The 18,285-nt window shown below is 27.4% G+C and overlaps 1 protein-coding gene across 5 annotated transcripts in view; it reads left to right on the top strand.

Annotated features, from left to right (window-relative positions):
- The window catches only part of DCX-EMAP (Doublecortin-domain-containing echinoderm-microtubule-associated protein), a 50,540-nt gene that overhangs the window by 19,623 nt on the left and 12,632 nt on the right, over positions 1 to 18,285 (top strand). For 4 of the 5 annotated variants that reach the window (XM_088182223.1, XM_088182221.1, XM_088182222.1 and 1 more), the window contains exons 2-3: positions 16,028 to 16,093; positions 16,482 to 16,664. In XM_088182223.1, the coding sequence (XP_088038349.1) occupies positions 16,028 to 16,093; positions 16,482 to 16,664 (249 nt within the window). Of the gene's footprint in view, positions 1 to 11,674; positions 11,947 to 16,027; positions 16,094 to 16,481; positions 16,665 to 18,285 lie in introns of those variants that run through there. The other variant, XM_088182224.1, reaches the window with a different exon arrangement.

Below are 18,285 nucleotides of genomic sequence, written 5' to 3'. Positions count from 1 at the left end.
GCAATGCTGCTAAAATAAATAAATACAAATAATATTATTATATATTTAATGTGCCTAATAAAATTGTTAACGTAAACATTCTAATAACAATAACCAGTATATACATTACACTATTCAGAAATATAATAACGAGTTAAATTCGTATGTTGAAAAGTTCGCGTGACCAAGCGTTTTTTTGTGAAAATCGTCTAGGACTTTTGACCACGATTATTTTCCCCTATTATCATTAAATAATTAGCAAATCGTGTGATGATCGAAAAGAGTGAAAAAAATCCTAAGCGTGGAAAATCGTTTAGGTTGATTGATCGCCGGTCGTATATTTTATTGCGTAGGAAACACCGACTGGTATTGCGTGGCCACTTTAACGAAGGAAGAAAGCAATAAAATACAACAACAACGCCTTATTAAACGATTAATCATTTTTCATAACAAAATATATATTATAAACAATCATAGATTTTTAAATAAACATTAAATATGCCGTTCTATATAATATTAAAAAAACATGATTTTGATTTATATTGCCATATTTACAGCGATTAATTTATAGTGCATATTAAAAATTAAATAAATAATATTGTGTAATAATCATCTTATTATTTATATACTTAAAAAAATAATATGAACTATGCTATTATTCTATTGCACTAAAATAATAAATTTATATTTGTTAGTATTTTTAAATATTTTTTCAAGTTGTTCTTTTGTATTTAATACAATTGATCAAGATTGTTTGTTTTTTTGTTTCTTGTATTTGAACTTTTGTATTGACTTAAAACTCTTTATCAAAGTTCAAATGTCTAGCTTAAAAAATTGCCAATCCATTTGCGGTTCAGGGTAGTACAATGAACTCTGTAGAGAAAATTGATGTAGGCAATAAAAATGAGAAATAGCCAACGCTACGTGATTTACTAAGTTTATATATTATATTAAAATTATAAGTAAAAAAAAAATATTGATTAGAAGTACCTTAATAAAATATTTAATTTAAGGGTATTTTGGGAATTATTTATAATATTTTATTTGTAAAAGATAATAAAAGCATATGCGATAAAAATAATTTTGTACATGGAAGTAGAAAATTTCATGACGTTGAAATGATTTTAAATACTGATTTGTTACAGAATTTAAAATTTAGTCTTAATCATTATTCATTATAAAAAGAGAAATGTTTATTTTCTCTTTCAGATTTCATAGACTTTGAGTAAATAAAAGTAGAATTAAAGTAAATTTAATATTATTGAATTTTGTGAAAAAATGCTCTTTTATTAAACAGTATTTTATTTTAATTATATTTTTAATATATTTAAAAATCACATATTAAAATATTAAAAAATGGTGTTAATATGAAATTTGACGTTCGTAATCATATGTTTTTTTTTTAATTTTGCGAACTATCTAAAATTAAAAATAATAATCAAATGTATAAAAATTATTTTCTGGACCATCCGTAATCGTTGCAATAAAATTAGTGCATTTGCTCAAATCTTATACAACCTAAATTGCTTCATTTATGTTTTTTAGACTTTCTCATCAGCATTTTCTATTAACATTCATTGAACTTGCAAAACAGCAACTAACCAAATTAAGCCGAAGCGTCGGCGCATAATACGATGGAATGCGCCGAAATGTATTAATGCAAATTTTACCGATTTTTAAATTATAAATTATTTGCTCTGTAGTAATATATTTAAAATATGTAGTTTTAAAGTTAGATAAGTGTATTTATTAAGGTTTGATTTTAAAATTACATTGGAAATAAAATGTAATAATATTTTACATAAAAAATACATATGATGAAATAACAAAAATTATTCATGAAAAGAATAACACAATAGAAATTTCACATTTCAGTAATTTCACATAAAAAAAATATACAAGGAAGAAATTACACATGGAAAACATTTCACGTTATAAAATTAAGTACACTGGGAAAAATTACACACGCAAAAAATCACAGTAATTTCACATTCTCTAGTAACATGGTTACTACATGGTGTGCAAATAAAATATTATTAAGGCGGAATTAATTTTTTTTTTCATTAATATATTCTATTGGGGTCAGAAAATTATTTTCTTTAAACTATTTCATAATTAAATTAGTAATTTACATTAATATGATTTACAAGAATTTTCTTTTAAAAAAATAAGAAAAATAAAAGTAAGCTTGAAATATAAATGAAATTCATTCTTAATAAAATCAATGTTTTTGATAAAAGTTACTATTTCTAATGACTAAATATAATAATTGTATATTATTTAAAAACATAAAAATACTTTTTATTATTAAAAGGAAAAATGTATATTTTTAATTTTACTAATAGTACTGAAAATAGGATAATGCTGCAGTGTGAAATTGATTAATTGTGTAATTTTTGTGTAATTTATTCATAATGTAACTTTTTTAACATATCTTTAATTACTTCCTTGTGAAATCTTACCGCGTTTAATATTTTCTACATAATTTTTCTTGTAACCATTAAAAATACATTCATCCAACTTTAAAACAATATAGTGAATATTTATTACATTAGGTTATAATTTTATATAATCGGTGCATCCCATCGTATTATGCACCGACCATTCAGCATGGTACTTTTTCTGATGAGAAAATTCAAAGTACACAAATATTGAAATTTAAGTGTTATACGTTTATAGCAAATGCATTAATTTCATTGCAACGATTACGGATTGTCTTAACAGTAATTTAATTACATTTTAATATATTTTTATTTATAGACACGTTTGAGAATAATTTCTAATCATATTAAAATTACAAAGGTCAAAAATGCTCTAGAGAAAATAAAAATATATTTTTGCTAATCTTAGAATATTGAATAAATAAAATAATACAATGCTATTAAAATATTTTATATAAAAAAATATTACTTTGAGTAATAACTAAATTCAGATAAGTAAAATTTTATTCATGCTTTTAAAATTATTTTTTTACTGAAATTATATCATTTATTTATAATTAAATTTTACTTTTGCATTGTTAGTATAGTCTATACTTAGTATTCTACATATCGTATTTTTTAATTCAACATATATAATATCTAAATATATATTTGTTTCACTCATTAATAATTTTCACTTTTAAGCAATACTTTGGTCAATATAAATTTAATCTTAATATTTAGCACTCGAGTGTCAATTTTAGTTAGAAAATGAGACACAATGAGGTTAGAACTGAGCTCATAATTTATAATAAAATAATAATTCATACCATATTTTTATGATTTATGGGTAAAAATATACCAATTTTAGTTTTTGGGCGCAAGGTTGACGGATATGGCGATTGAAATCGTATATTTCTTATTAATTTCAATTTAGCTACTTCACGTACTGAAAAAAACACACAATTAAGTAGTTAACTTCAATCTAACAATATTTATTCCTTAATCAAAATAAACATAAACGCAAATAGCACTGCCCTATTTTAATCAATCGATATAATAAGATTAGAGCGAATATATATTTTTTGGCTCTAGAGCTTATTTTTTTGCCCCCCCGTAAAAATAACATAAGAGCGTGCGAATTTTTCGTGATTGAGGTGAAACATAGACGATCCACGGGGATAAGAAAAACAGGCCATCTCTTTTGGAAAATATTCGTAAACACTTTCCTGTCTGCGATAATTTTGTGGCAAATATGGCCTACATTCCTGGCCTACATATTAGCCACACATACGAATTCGTGCCGCATGTGTATGTTCAAATGTGCATACAAAACAATCGGCAACGTTTCCAATTAATTCGACAATTTGGAGATAAACTCAAGGGTAAGTCGCCAAAAGAAATGCTTTAATGATTATGGAGATAGCAGGGACCTTCATATGAATGGTTTAGATGTTATCTATTAAGTTTTAAAGACTTGAGTGCTGATGGGATCGATTAGTTCTATTGTCTCATTTGAACCTTGAGAATTAAACTTACATTATAATAATTTAGATAAATATATTTTATTTATCTAAAAGATTTTACCCAAGAGATAATTCCATGCTTTTCAGCCATAAACCATCATATCGTATCAAAGGGGTATCATTTTCAAAATTGCCCATTAAAAATGATCGGCAATTTTTCGCACGTATTTCACACACCCCTTTTGCAAACTTTATGGGTCAGTCCGACCCTGAATTTGTATAATTTTGGATAATGGGATGAATCTAGAACGTAACCCACATGTGATAATTTTTTGCCATTTTTTTATATGTAAATTTGAGTATTGTGAAGAGAAAGCATTCATTTCTCCAGTCGATTTTAATCATGTTGAATTAGTGGAATTTTTAATTCGATTCAAATTAATTTACAGCATTATAGGGATACTAACATTCAGGTATAGGGTATGCTGTTAATTGAATTAATTGTGAATTAATAATTTTTACTTATTTATTGTCAATGCGAATCGAGCATTAAAGTTGTAAATAGGTTTGAAATGTGTCAGTTAAGATCGTTTCCTTAATCACATTTATTTCATTTTAACAGCATTATAGGACTATGAACCTTGAGTAAAATAAATGTGCTGCAACTAGCATTATCTCTTGAATTATTAAACATATTTCAGCAGTACATTATATAAAACGCTGTCTTCTTTATCTCGGATGACGATTTAAGATCGACTGTCTGGCATATCTGAAAACTGATGCTATTTCTGGCGCTTGGAAAAAAAGAGGGTATTTCTAAAGCATTTGTAATAAGCATAAATTTTTTTTATGGAATTATCGTATATTGATTTATTATCTCATTTAAAAAGTCGTTTTAATGCGATTCTGAGAAACGTTGTCTTGTATGGCGAATGGTGGCTGTTGATGTAGCTATATGCATGTTTATTTAATTGAAAGAACAGCTTTTTTAACCCTTTGAGTATTGAGTTAATTTGTAAACATTTATTTTACGTAAATTTCCATACTTATTTCTGTTGTTGTTTATTGCATTTTTATTATCAATACTTAGGCTCTAATATTTTTTATAAAATTAATTTGAAATAAGTTTTCTGATGTTAATTTATTTCGTACTCTTTAATTTATTGGTATTATTTTGCATAGAAATCATTTGTAAAAAAAGTAAATTAAAAAAAATATTATATAATTATAATGTTTTTTTATTATTTCTTCAGTTATACATGTAAATACATAACAATTATAATATATGTAAATATATAATTATCTGGGCTACCATAACACAGTGAAAGATCGACCGCCGTACATGTACGGCGATACTCCTCAAAGCGTTAATAACAAACTTAGATTAGAAACGCAAAACTAATTTAATTGTACGTGAATATTATTCATTTATAAATTATTTTACTTAATATTTTCAAAGTACCGAAATCAAAACATTAAAAATTAAATGCTGAAACAGCAAAAAGCTCTGGAAAATAATTATGATTCATTGGCGAATTTTTAGTACATCGTAATTTAAGTATAGATGTATCTTTATTTAAACTTTCAAAGACCATTTTTAAGAACAACTAATTAATAGCGGAATCAAAGCATATGTTACTAGAACAATATTTTATGAAACAAAATGACTTTAATTTACTAAATGTATGACTCAAACCCGATAGTTTCATATTTTAATCGTCCACTATGCTTTGACAAAGTTTCTAACGTGAAAGTTTAAAACTTAAAATATGCAATTTTATTAATGTGGTACCTAAGACAACTCCCTGTAGTAGCACTCCCTCGGCTTCATTCAAATATCCAAACCTTAACCCACAAAATCTTTAGGCGTGTCCTATAATTTGATATATGCGGCACACGGATGATGAGGAGTAGCACTTGCCGCATGACCTTCAGCCGGTTCCACCCTCCAGTGGCGTGGGGTGTGGGCACTTCTAAATCATGCATTATTAAAATTCGAAGCATCGGCCGGGTGTATCGCGTGCGCGGCCCATTTCCCCAAGTTAGGGGTCAGAGTCGCACGAGGGATCGGTAGGGTCAGACGTGGCCCAAGAAACTTGGACAGTCCGAAGAAACTTGGGCCAGCATCGGTCAGTCGCGTGACTACAGCTGACTGGGACGTTTGGTGTCTGATACCTTGCAAAAAGTTTTTTAAAATACTCGAACCTGGATTGTGATAGTGATTTAGAGTGTGTGTATTTTAGTCTACGAGTGATTATTTAATTATATTTAAAATAAGTTGGGTTAATAAGGCTTTATATTGTTAGGAGAGCTTTTCTCGAAGTTTTCATTCATAGTATACATCTAAAAAATAGTTACAACTTACATCGTCGGCGGTTGCATGTTACTTTTTCGTGAAATATTGCTCAATTTTCGATATCGAGTCGACGTAAAATTTTCGCACGCACCTATTTTATTTTATAAAAAAATATTTTTATTATGTAACAAAAATATAAAGCTGCATTGAGATTGTCAATATTCGTAAACTTTTGTTATCAAGATTTAAGTAATACAATATTTTGATTAATATAAAATTAAAATAATAATATTATGGTACTCTCGACTTAATTAGAACTCTTAGGAATCTTCTGGTATATTCTCAGATTTTATACATGATAATCATATTATAAAAGTAAAGTTAAATAATATTTTTTTGTATTATTTTAACTGATGAAATTTACTCAAATCATTACTGATTCGAATTTTAAACACGTTTTGTACATTCTATATGAGTAAAATAGGTTAATAGGTTTATGTAAATGAATCTTACAACTTTCAATATAGTATATAATCTGCTTGAAAATATTAAGCCGATATTATGCAAAATACCATGAGAAAACATAAGAAAAATTTTAGTGCCATAAATTGCATATGTACCATAAAAAAGTAATTATATATTTTATTTGTAAAATAACTATTTTAAGAATTAAACCAAGATTTTTCATATTACTTTTTAGTATATACGTCATGATTCAATAAATCTTATTGAAGTGTAATTAAAATTTATCGATAGTTAGATACTAATTTATATTTGAGAAGTAAAGTAGCATTTTTATGATTCAATTAATTAAATTGAACCATTGAAATCGATTTTTTTGTAATGCCACTCTAACGGCTTTTTAACTTTTTACACTTGAGTAAAACAGATTAACCTAATTGGGTTAATTAAATAACAGAACTTTTAATATCAATAAAGCATTTGCTTGAATATAAGAGGTCATAATAAAGCAAATTTTTTTTACTTTTTTCCATTATTATATTTTTTTTTCTCAATTTTTAATGTTAATACTTATTTAAAATCTTTTTTTAATTGTATCAACATTAAATATTTTACTAGCATTAATACCAATTGAAATTAAGTTAAACTTTCTTGCACTTATCTCGTAAAATATATTTAAATATATGATTTCCAATATTTAAAAAAAAAAAAATTAAATAATTTATCATAGCAAATTAAAAAAAGTATAATAATAGAAAAATATATATATAACTTTTTTACAATATTTTGCCATATTTTTACCTCATATAAAAAACATTATATGGAGTTCGCCGTTAATATTCCACAAGTTTTGCTTAATTTGTATTTTTATGGTATTGCCTAAATGTCTTTAAAGTAACTACTTTAATTTTAAATCGAATCTGATCTTTTTTTTAACTGAAAAAACCAAGAGTCTTATTATGTAATAAGTATAAACTTTGGTAATTATATGACTCATTCGAATTTGAAGTCTTTAAGGAAAAGTTTTAAATCACTCTCAAGTGAAATAGTTTTATAGATATATTTTATTAAATCATACAACTTTATATATGGTATAGAATTAGCTAGAAAATATTAAGCCAATATTATGCAAAATATATCATTAGCAAAAAAACGCGAGAAAAGATTTGGGTGAAAAAGCTTTTTCTGTGTTTTTTTACTAATAAATACTATTTAACATTAAAAGATTTATTTATTAAATCCTACAAATTTATATATGGTATAAAATTAGCTAGAAAATATTAAGCCGATATTATACAAAATATATCTTAAGCATAAAACACGATAATTTTTTTTTTACTTCAATTTTTTTTATTGTTAAACATTAAAAGATTTAGTTATTGCTTACACCAAAAATATTTAAATTCTATTTATTTTATCAAGCAGTTGAATTTGCTATTTACTATTTTGTAAGTAGTGAGTTTTACTCAATTTTAATAAGTCCTATCGTTAGGTTTATTCTCCATTTTCATACTTTAGTTTGATTTGTGTTATCCAATCGACAAATATAAAAAAAATTTAGGAGTCACTCAAACTCACCATTGCTTAAATAATTGAGATAAAATAATTAAATATAGAATATTGACATTAATTTATCTTTTAAATAAACTTGCAAGTCAAAAAATGAATATATCATATTAAGTTAAGCGACAAAATTGGATTATAGTATCAATTGAATGATTAATATCATACAACCTTTAATATGATTGAATATAGATAGCTAAAAATAGCTAAAATAGAGCAAAAAATTATTTATTTTTTATATGAATGCTTCTTATTGAATACGGGAAGCAAAAATTAGGAAAAATACTGCAAAGAAATGATTTTATGAATAACATTTTTTTTCTTATAATATTATACTATTTATCATAAAAGTATTTTTATTTTATGAAGATCTAAATTTCATGATAATTTTTTTAAAATATTATTCAATCAAATAGTAAAAATAATTTCCATAATAGTTATATATTAAGTTCAGCTCAATTTTAAATATTATATATAGCCTAGATTATTTTTGATTTAATTGATTTATTTTAATTGTTTTTTATTTTTTTGATTGATTTTAGAGGATCGATAAATTCTCTGTAGTATTATTATAAATTTACAATTATGTCAACATATTAAGCTCACCATTTATTTTTTAAAAGTTAAGCTTAATATCTACTGAAATATCAACAAATATTTTAACATTCAGAAAAACAGACTTTTTTTTAAATTCAATTAATTTTTTAAGTTTAATAATATGTAAGAACTTAAGCATATTATTATAGTAAAAAATTAAAAATATTTATTATTTTACTCAAATAAGCTCTTAAATCATTTTAAAACAATATCATTATAATTTTCAAGTTATTAATTTTAAAATCTCAAGATTTATTATTCTTTTTAAAATTAACTTTACTTTTTATTTTATATTTGCATAAAATAAAATATTTTCCTATATAAAAAAAATCACAAAAGTACCGACAGGTCAGGTAGTACATATCCTTCATGAAGAAAAATAACCTCTGAAGTTTGACTATCAATATGTAGTATCTACCTGCAAAAACTAAAATTTATTGTGGTGTTATTTAATAAATACACATTTATTCTATATGAAAAAAAATATTACGACTTCATTTTTTTCTTGAAGCGTTTTTAGTACTCGCATGAAACTGCTATTTTTTTGGTCTAAAAATACCATAAATTACATAATTAATTGAAATCGACATACAATAGCAATTCAACACATTTAATCAATATTTTTGCTTAACTGAACTATAATATAAGTCAAATCACAACATAGTACGCGTAGTAAAAAAATATTATTAATTTCAGATAAATTTTCTCTTGAGTCTAAATAATATATTATATTTTACTACATGCTTAAATAATGATTTAATATGAATTTATATTCTATAAATGTTTGTTTATTTTTGTGTTCTAATTTATGAACTATCATTGCTTAGTTGCAACATATTTCACGATGCAACGTTCTACGTTGTTATCGCCAGTTCGCGTGGTAGAAATCGTACAAAGATACTCGAACTGTATGTGCACGAATTTCTCATCAAGATTAACTTCAAGATTAATTCGCAAATTGTAATTCGGTACTTTGAGGTTATTCACTGATTGTGTAACGAATTTTTAAATTAATTATTAAAACGTTTCCCATGTTTTTTAAAGCTAACGAATGTGAACATCAAATTAAAAAACGTATTTCATCACCTTAGTATTTCTGTATCAAAATTTAAGTTCGATTGATTTAATATATATACATTTCGATTTATAAAAAAAATATCTCCAAATAATAAGTTCACCTTGAATAACATTAAAAATGTTGCATGGCTATAAAGAAATTAGCAGTGGCGCACGATACGACAGTCATACCTTTTATAAAAAAATTGAAATCCGCTATTATGTTTATACAAGGTGAGCCAATACGACTAAATGACGTTTATTGATTAAATTGCTATAGTTTACAATTAAAATGCTACATTTCATTCCATTTTATATGCTTTCTATATAGCCTCTATTACGGTTGATCTATTCATAAACTTGATTTGTTTTGTCTATATAATTAAGATATTAATCTTTCTGTGCATCTTTTGACGATTTTGACGACAAATAATTGATGATAATTTTCTTTTTTATAATGATTATTAATTAATATTTTTATATATTTTTAATGGTATTTGGCTTAGTTTGTATGATGTATTTTGCTTCCAGATACATCGTATCCTTAAACTTGATATTTTTCATTGAATTTTGATTTTAACATGTTAACACAAATAAATGTTTTTGATGCTACAATCGGGACAATGCAACATAAAATATTTATTAAGACAATTAAATGTGATTAATTTACTGTCTGTCTGCGAAAATGCGCATCGCTAGTGTGATTTTGTGCCAGTCAGAATATATAACTAAAAAAAAACACAAATCGAGAATTCTCATTTCACTAAAAATTTGCTGATATCTCGAGAATTTTCATGGAGCATTATTTTGTTAAAAATTAAATTTGTATAAATATTAAATTTTTTTTACAACTGCTGCATTTTTTTTATCTTACTGCATAATAAAGGGTTGGTCTGTGATAGATGCTTAAAATATACATGCTATCTTAAAAGCTTTTAATGAAGATCGAAAGTATTTAAATGTCAAAAAATTGTTTACGAGTTTTTCAACTATTCTAATCTGCCTTATCTTTGCTTTTGTAATATAATATATGGTCATACACGCGCGGGCACATCCGATATGTCCGTCGCGGGTGCCCGGCGGACAAATCCGATCGTGTGTGGTGAGAAAAGACACAGATTTGTCTGTTCGCTGTCCGTGCTCAAAATGAATAATGGTTAACCGATGTCCGAGTTCAGTGGCGAAGCTCGGACAGATCTGTTGATGTCCGGTGGATATATCCGTGCGTATTTAAAAACGAGTGGGTACTTGGGTTTCGATTCCACCCAAATACACCATAAATTTTTTTTTAATATTTTTTGATAAAAATTATATATTGGCTTTAATGACGCTTTGATGAAATTAGCCAAGTCATAATATTGAGATATATCATAAAAAAATATTAGATGCCACAATTATGTCGTATTTGTGAGAAATATCTTAACTCTTTAAACGCCAGTGATTAATTAATGAGTCATTTGTTATTTTTCTTCACGCGTCAGTATCTCTTTCTACAAATAAATATAAAGTACTTGTTTTATTGATAAATAAAGCTAGTACTATAATATTTATTAATTAAAAAACATATTTGTCCTAAAAATATAATTAACTAGTGACTCACCGGTGAATCGCTGGCGTTAAGGTGAAAAAATTTATAAACACAATAAGCCTATATTAATCCACCTCGTGCAATACAATTTAATTAATAAACGATATACACGTCATATTATCATTGAAAAAAATCTAGCGTGATTCGTAGAAAACCAATTATATTATGTAATAATTTCAGATTTATTATAATAATAATACCATATTTTTTATATAAATTTCATTAAAAAAAACTGTTCATAGTTGAAATAGTGTGCCAGTGTCGAACATAACATAGTAAAGGACAAATCACAAGAAGTAAAAAAAGTGTCGTCGTTGATAGTTTGTTGGTGTGTTCGGTCGTTGGTTAGTTGAGTTCGGAGTGAGAGTTCAGGGGGGCTCAGCCCCCCAAGACAGTCTGTGGCGCAGGGGGGAGGTGCACGGCTACCGTACGCCGGAGCCGGAGCACGAATACTTCATGCTAGACAGTGACGAGGACGCGCCTTTCGTCGTTGTCTCATTGCCCACGATGCAGCCTCAGGTAAATGACGTCAGCTGTAATTATTTCAAAATTTAATGATGTCAAAAAAATGTGATATCGGATCATAATGTTAAATTTCCTTTTACCTATTTATATTATTATTATACTTCATTACTACTGTCTGTGATGCGCATGGCAATTATCATATTGGAAGCGTAGTTTGTGTTTGTCGACGCATTTTGTCACGCACGGTGATTTTTTACGTTGTCTAAAGACAAATTAATAAGGAATGGTACAAACGTTTCCAAGGAGGCCGTGAAGTCGTTGCAGACGATAAAAAAGGTGAGTGGCTTAATTTATTCACCACCAATTAAAATTTTTAAAAATTAAGGACATTTAGGAGAAAAAGCGAAGAGCAGCCAAATTTGTTCCTACACTAAGGAAGATGCTGAGAAATTTTTGAATGCAACTGCTGATAACCTATAATTGTCATTCACGTCGTAACAGGTACCAAATCATAAGTGAACGGTTATTACATCGAAACATCGGTTATTACATAAAAAGCACGTCAAGTTCGATCGAATTTCAAGGTATTTAGATTAAAACGGTTTTAAACTATTCGAATATTGAATAAAAAATGGATTCGAATCGAAATTTTCTCGGTTTTTACCGATATTAATTAATTTAAAAATCACTTAAAATCCTGTCAAATATTATTTAATTAAAAAATAAATATTGGTTAGCTCAATTAATTTTATAAAATATGCATAACTCAATACTATGCAAATTATTGATCAGTGAGAATTGAATTAATTCAGCAAAATTCATGAAACTCTTTGAATATATAATTTCCTTAAATTTAATGTAATTATATATAATACAATAGCTAATAATGTTTGGAACGAATTTAATATACATATAGATTGGATCCGTATCGGTTTTTTTGTGCTGATTTGCATATATATTAAATAACTAGAAATAAATTAATGCGATCGAATTAAAGAGTTGATTGAAATCAAATCTTTGCTTCTTGAAACAACAAATACAAAAACGTAGCACGAACTTTACAAAAAATTGCGACACACCTGTTTTTGAGATAAGCATTAAACGCTAAAATAAATAATGGGCCTTTTTAATATTTTCTCAACGAACAAATTCTGCGTATTTCGGTCATAGTAGACACCGCCGATAAACATTTTAGTTACATTTTTTTTGTTGAGAAATAGCATCTCATTGTCTCGCACTTCGAAATAAAATAAGGACGCACCAAGGACCGTGGATTTTTGAGCGGCACGAGTCACTCGGGTATATTGGGAAAAAACTTTTTTTTTAAAAAAACTTTTTTGAAAATTTTTTTTTTCAAATTTGATTCGAAATTATATAAACGAATATTTTAAAAATATTTATTTAGTTAAAAATCGAGTAAATAATTATAATATTTGATTGAGAACCTAAGGTGTAATTCACTACAAATTCTCATCATCAAGTCTTACCGGCAATAATAAAAAAATTATGGATAAACACTTCTTGGATTTTGCACCACGATAACGCACCAACTAGCACTTCACTAATAAATCGTATTTTGTTAAAAAAAAACATTGCATACACTTTTACCAGATATGGTCCATTGCAATGCTTTCTGTTCAAAAAACTTTTGGTTAAGATAAATGAATTATATCTGCTCTGGCTCTCCTCAATGTGTGTATCAATAACGATTTAGTGTAATCAGGTTTATTTATTTCCGTCGTATCTCATATAAGAATCGTTGCGCAATCGTTCAACTTTGAACATGTGAAGATTCGGCAACACTTTTAGCACATTTAAAGGCTAGATATCGGCACTTATCAATGCCATACATTATTTTGTGTTTGTAAAGACAATCAACAGTGGTTATTGATTTATTTATGGATGCTAACCCCTCAGAATCTTCAATTGTAAGTCATAAAGACTTTGTTTATTGCGCTTTTAACGCGTGTAGCCGAAAATTCGTATCTGAACTGTCAATTGTGATGTTGCTTTCACATAATATTATGCATAACATTTTATTGTTTTATATACCTACATGATTTTTTTGTGTAAATGCGAGCTTGCCGCTACTACATTTCCAGTGTATTATATACAGCGTGACATACAAAGTGAATGTCATATCAAAGCTATTTTGTACACGTTGATTATTTTATCTGGATTTAACTGGATACAACCAAAAGCAGGTCCAAGATCTTTGGTTTTGAAATATAAGTTTTCTAATCTCCATGTAGATAGAGTTTTGTATGTTATTTCGTCGTACATTTTTCTATATTATGTATATTTAGCTTTTGATGGGTTATAACATATATTCAATGTTATTAAAATAATTTATTTGTATATTTAAAATTTTTTTTTAAGAAATTAAGTATGTGTTACTTAATTGATTTCTATGTGACGGTGAAGCAGAATGCTCTTTCTATTGGGTAACTCTTGCTTCCAATTTGGTTAATTGTGTGCAGTACTTAGTGGAATCGCAAGTATATGGTTAAATTGCAGCAGCTCATACACAATTCTCTTTCAATCCCACCAGATATAAAAAATGCCATTCTTTGGGTGCAATCCAGCATTTTCGAAAGTCGGTCTTAGTTAACTCTTTTTGCATGCAGAAATTCATTCCAGTATCATTTTATCGCCCAATTGACGCAGCACCCAAGAATCGAGCTCCTTATCCATCAAGAACCGTATTTTGATTTTATTTTTAACATTTTGATGTGTATCTCTCTAAATCTTCAGAATTTCCTTTCACACGTTGAATTATCAATTGTATTAATTTTTAATACAAAGAGGTATACACTGTCTTATTTTTCATGATAGTGTTTTGTTCTAAGAAGTTATTGATATTATAAATGTTTGAATCACTAAAAAAAACGTAATGTTCTTGTAATCTTGTTTGCGTATTGTAAAAAGTGGAAAGCGGCTGCTTCCTTGATCGGTCGATATTCGGCATAGCTCCGCTTGATGCAAGCGTGTACAAAGTCTCATGTGTCCCATTCCGGAAGTATCTGACGGACGTTTCGTGGCTAAGGATATGTAACTTTGCATCCAGATAGAAAGAACTACTTTTAAAACAAATATTGATGACTACATATCTTCGCTGTGTGTTGAGTGGCATTCGTTCATCTAGATGTAATGCAAGGTCTCGACTTTCACAAGGTTTAAGTTTTAGGCTGTGGTAATAGATGATTATTAATGGCTTTATAAAGTTTCTGATTTTTGTTCAATACTTGCAAGATTTATATATGTATCTATTGTTGATGCTAAACCATGTTGAAGTATAGCAGATCTATCTTTCATTGCTTAAAGCCCCAATTATCGTTTGCGTGATTTCTCAGATCATTATAAACCTATTGTCGTTTTTAAGATCTTTACTTCATAGCTAAAAGACATTTGTCAGAGTCTCCGATCGTCACGTGCGTCAGCAAAAATACACTAAAAATAAGTTTTTTTTCGCGGTCTGGTGGAATACTTTCGATATTTATTATATTTATTTTGCCTAATCAAAAAGGTTCTGAATGAATTTTCTTTTATTAAATAGTTGTAGGTTTATCTTATATTCTGATCAAAACACCCACCTTATTTTCAAATTAGCACTATTCATACGTTTCATCTTTAAACATATAAACTTCGTACACAAAACGGATTTCCAATCCCTAATCTTTTTATGCATACCACCTTCACTTAGAATCCACAAAACAGACACATTTAAACATATTAAATATTCTTATCTTATACAATTGCAATTTTATTTAAGAGATGTTCCTTAATCATAATTCCTTATATTATTTCCATATAATCTATTATACTAAAATTTAGTAGCAAACAAAAAAATAATACACTTCACACATCTTAAAATTATTTTTATCCCTAATTACTTTTTATCTCATATTTATCATTAATTGATTTTTTTATTATTTTTTTATCCATTATTCAACATAAGTTTTGAACCTTAAAACCATTTAAATAACGCATTCAATAAAAGGTTCTCCATTATTTTATTACATCAATAACAAGCATCTTCATCATCATTATTTTAATTATAAAACAGAATTAATACATTGGGTTTTATTCATTATTCATTTAATTTCACATACATTTACATGTATATTTATTCCAGGGGCTTTCAAATACGAACCTGGTAGCCGCACGAGGCCACCAGCAGGTTTCGGTGCGGCCACCAGAGGTTTGTTAAAATTTTATATTAGGCATGAACTGGAACAAAATTTTAGGTATGAGGGTTTTATTAAAAAAATATTCAGAAGAGAAGTATATATATGTTTTACTCTACAAATTATTCCAAATAACTTGAAAGTAAATGCTTTTTTAATAATCAAATATTGCCATATGTTAAAATAATGACTTTAAAATCTCAAACACACATTCGTTTACAACCAAATCGATAACGGCGGCTTTTGGCTAATAACTGAGCCGTATCACGAAAACATCTATTTTTATGGCACACATTTTGGCAGCGCCGCTACCCAAGGATTTTCGATTAATTTTTTGTTCTCCATATACCTATATGAATGTTTTATTTTTTATATATAAAATAACATATGCAAATTCCTCAGGCGGCCAGCTATGGAAAGAAGAACGGAGTTTGGTACGGGGCCCCGAGCGGCACCCAAGGATGGGGAGGGCGAAATACCTCCAGGAAGCCCTCCGTTGTCGAAACGGACCTGCCCACTTCCGGAACTAAACCGGGAGCCGGGAGGGTGATAAGAATCATTAACAATATGGACCACTCTGTACAGGTGAGGACATTTTTTCAATACTAAAATATCGGCAGACTACCCAGAAAAGTGAACTTTCAAAAGCCATAAATTAGCAGAGAAACTCCATAAACTCTTCTATTCTTAAACTAGCTTTATAATAAAACAGTAATAGCCTCACATAAAATATGCATTTTCCGAAATATTCTTAGTAATTATCGGACGGCCACATTTAACTAGCTTTCACTTAAGAGAATGATTTTGGAAGTGAAGTTAGATCCTAATGCAATTCCCTCGTAATTGGCCTTGTCTCCTATATGTTCATGTTTCCTCAAAGGATCATTATAAGACACATGGTCATATTACAAATCCTGGATATCACACCAAAAACTAATATCAACTTTTTTCTGAACATATTTTTCGACAGGGTTTTATGAGTTTTCATAATAAAAAAAAGGCTTTCGAAAGAGAATGTGGCTATTGTGCAATTCTGGGGTTCTTCTGATTTATAACGTTTTGTCAAATTAAAATATTATTATTTCCTGATTTCTATAGAAGACAATTTATTATAAAACTGTTTTTTATAGTTTAAATTATATCAATATAAACCTTACAGTTTGGTCACATAAATGTATAATTATAACAAAGCTATTTAAAATTGAATGTTTATTTAAAAATGAAAAAAAAACATTTTTTAAAACCTATAATTTTAAGAGATTTTTATATGAACGTTTATAACAAAATTTGGAATGCAGGAAAATACATAACTTAAAATTAAATGCAGGTTACTTGGTTATAAAATACAAGTAAAAGCATAGGTATAGTAGAAAATCTGAATTTATAAAGTAATATTTATAGCTTGTTTACGATCTATGAGGCCTACCATTTTTTTGTTAAAATACGGTATAACGATTTAAGAGCACATTATTTGTTATCTGCAACGACACTATAGATTCCAATATTTTTTTACGGTAAAAACAGAAAATAACTCTGAATCTTAATAAATACGAAGTACACAGATCCATGTATGTTAGCGATATTTGTAACAATTTTGACGCAACGATCGCGAGCGATCCCGGCAGATTTTTATTTAAATGTAAACGTTAATTTCGGCTCTACATTATTAATTTAATATATTTTTTCATTAATTTAAATTTTGTTTAAATACTTTATAATATAATATAATATAATATAAAGTATATATTATTATTTTTTAAATATTTTGGGCTCCATAATTTAGGTGAAAAATATAATTTATTTGTATAAAATTCATTTTAATAAACGGCTTTTTATATTTCACGTATATGTACATATGTTTATATTTTTAGTGATTCCTGTCTTAGAAAGTGACATATTTAAATACTTTTTTGCAGTTTAAATTCTGTCTATTAACTGAAGAATTTTATTAATTTATTTATCACTATAGAGCTATATCACTTTTACAACTATAAGGTTGTTTGAAATTTTTAGTCTTTTTTTAAAGACCCGTTTCGCATGTTGTATGTATCTGATTCTCAACATATTGGTCCTTCGATCCGGATTAAGATGTTGAGTATCGCGATATGTTGACTGGTTAATACTGAAGTCTTAATCCAAAAATTTGTGTGCTTGTGCTTAAAAATTAAATGAAATCGGTGCATTCCGACCGTTTCGTAAGAACGGT

The sequence above is a fragment of the Plectrocnemia conspersa genome, unplaced genomic scaffold, assembly GCF_051122295.1.
Source record: "Plectrocnemia conspersa isolate PC_06_02 unplaced genomic scaffold, ASM5112229v1 ptg000003l, whole genome shotgun sequence".
Classification (NCBI taxonomy): domain Eukaryota; kingdom Metazoa; phylum Arthropoda; class Insecta; order Trichoptera; family Polycentropodidae; genus Plectrocnemia; species Plectrocnemia conspersa.
This window is presented reverse-complemented; position numbering and strand designations above follow the sequence as displayed.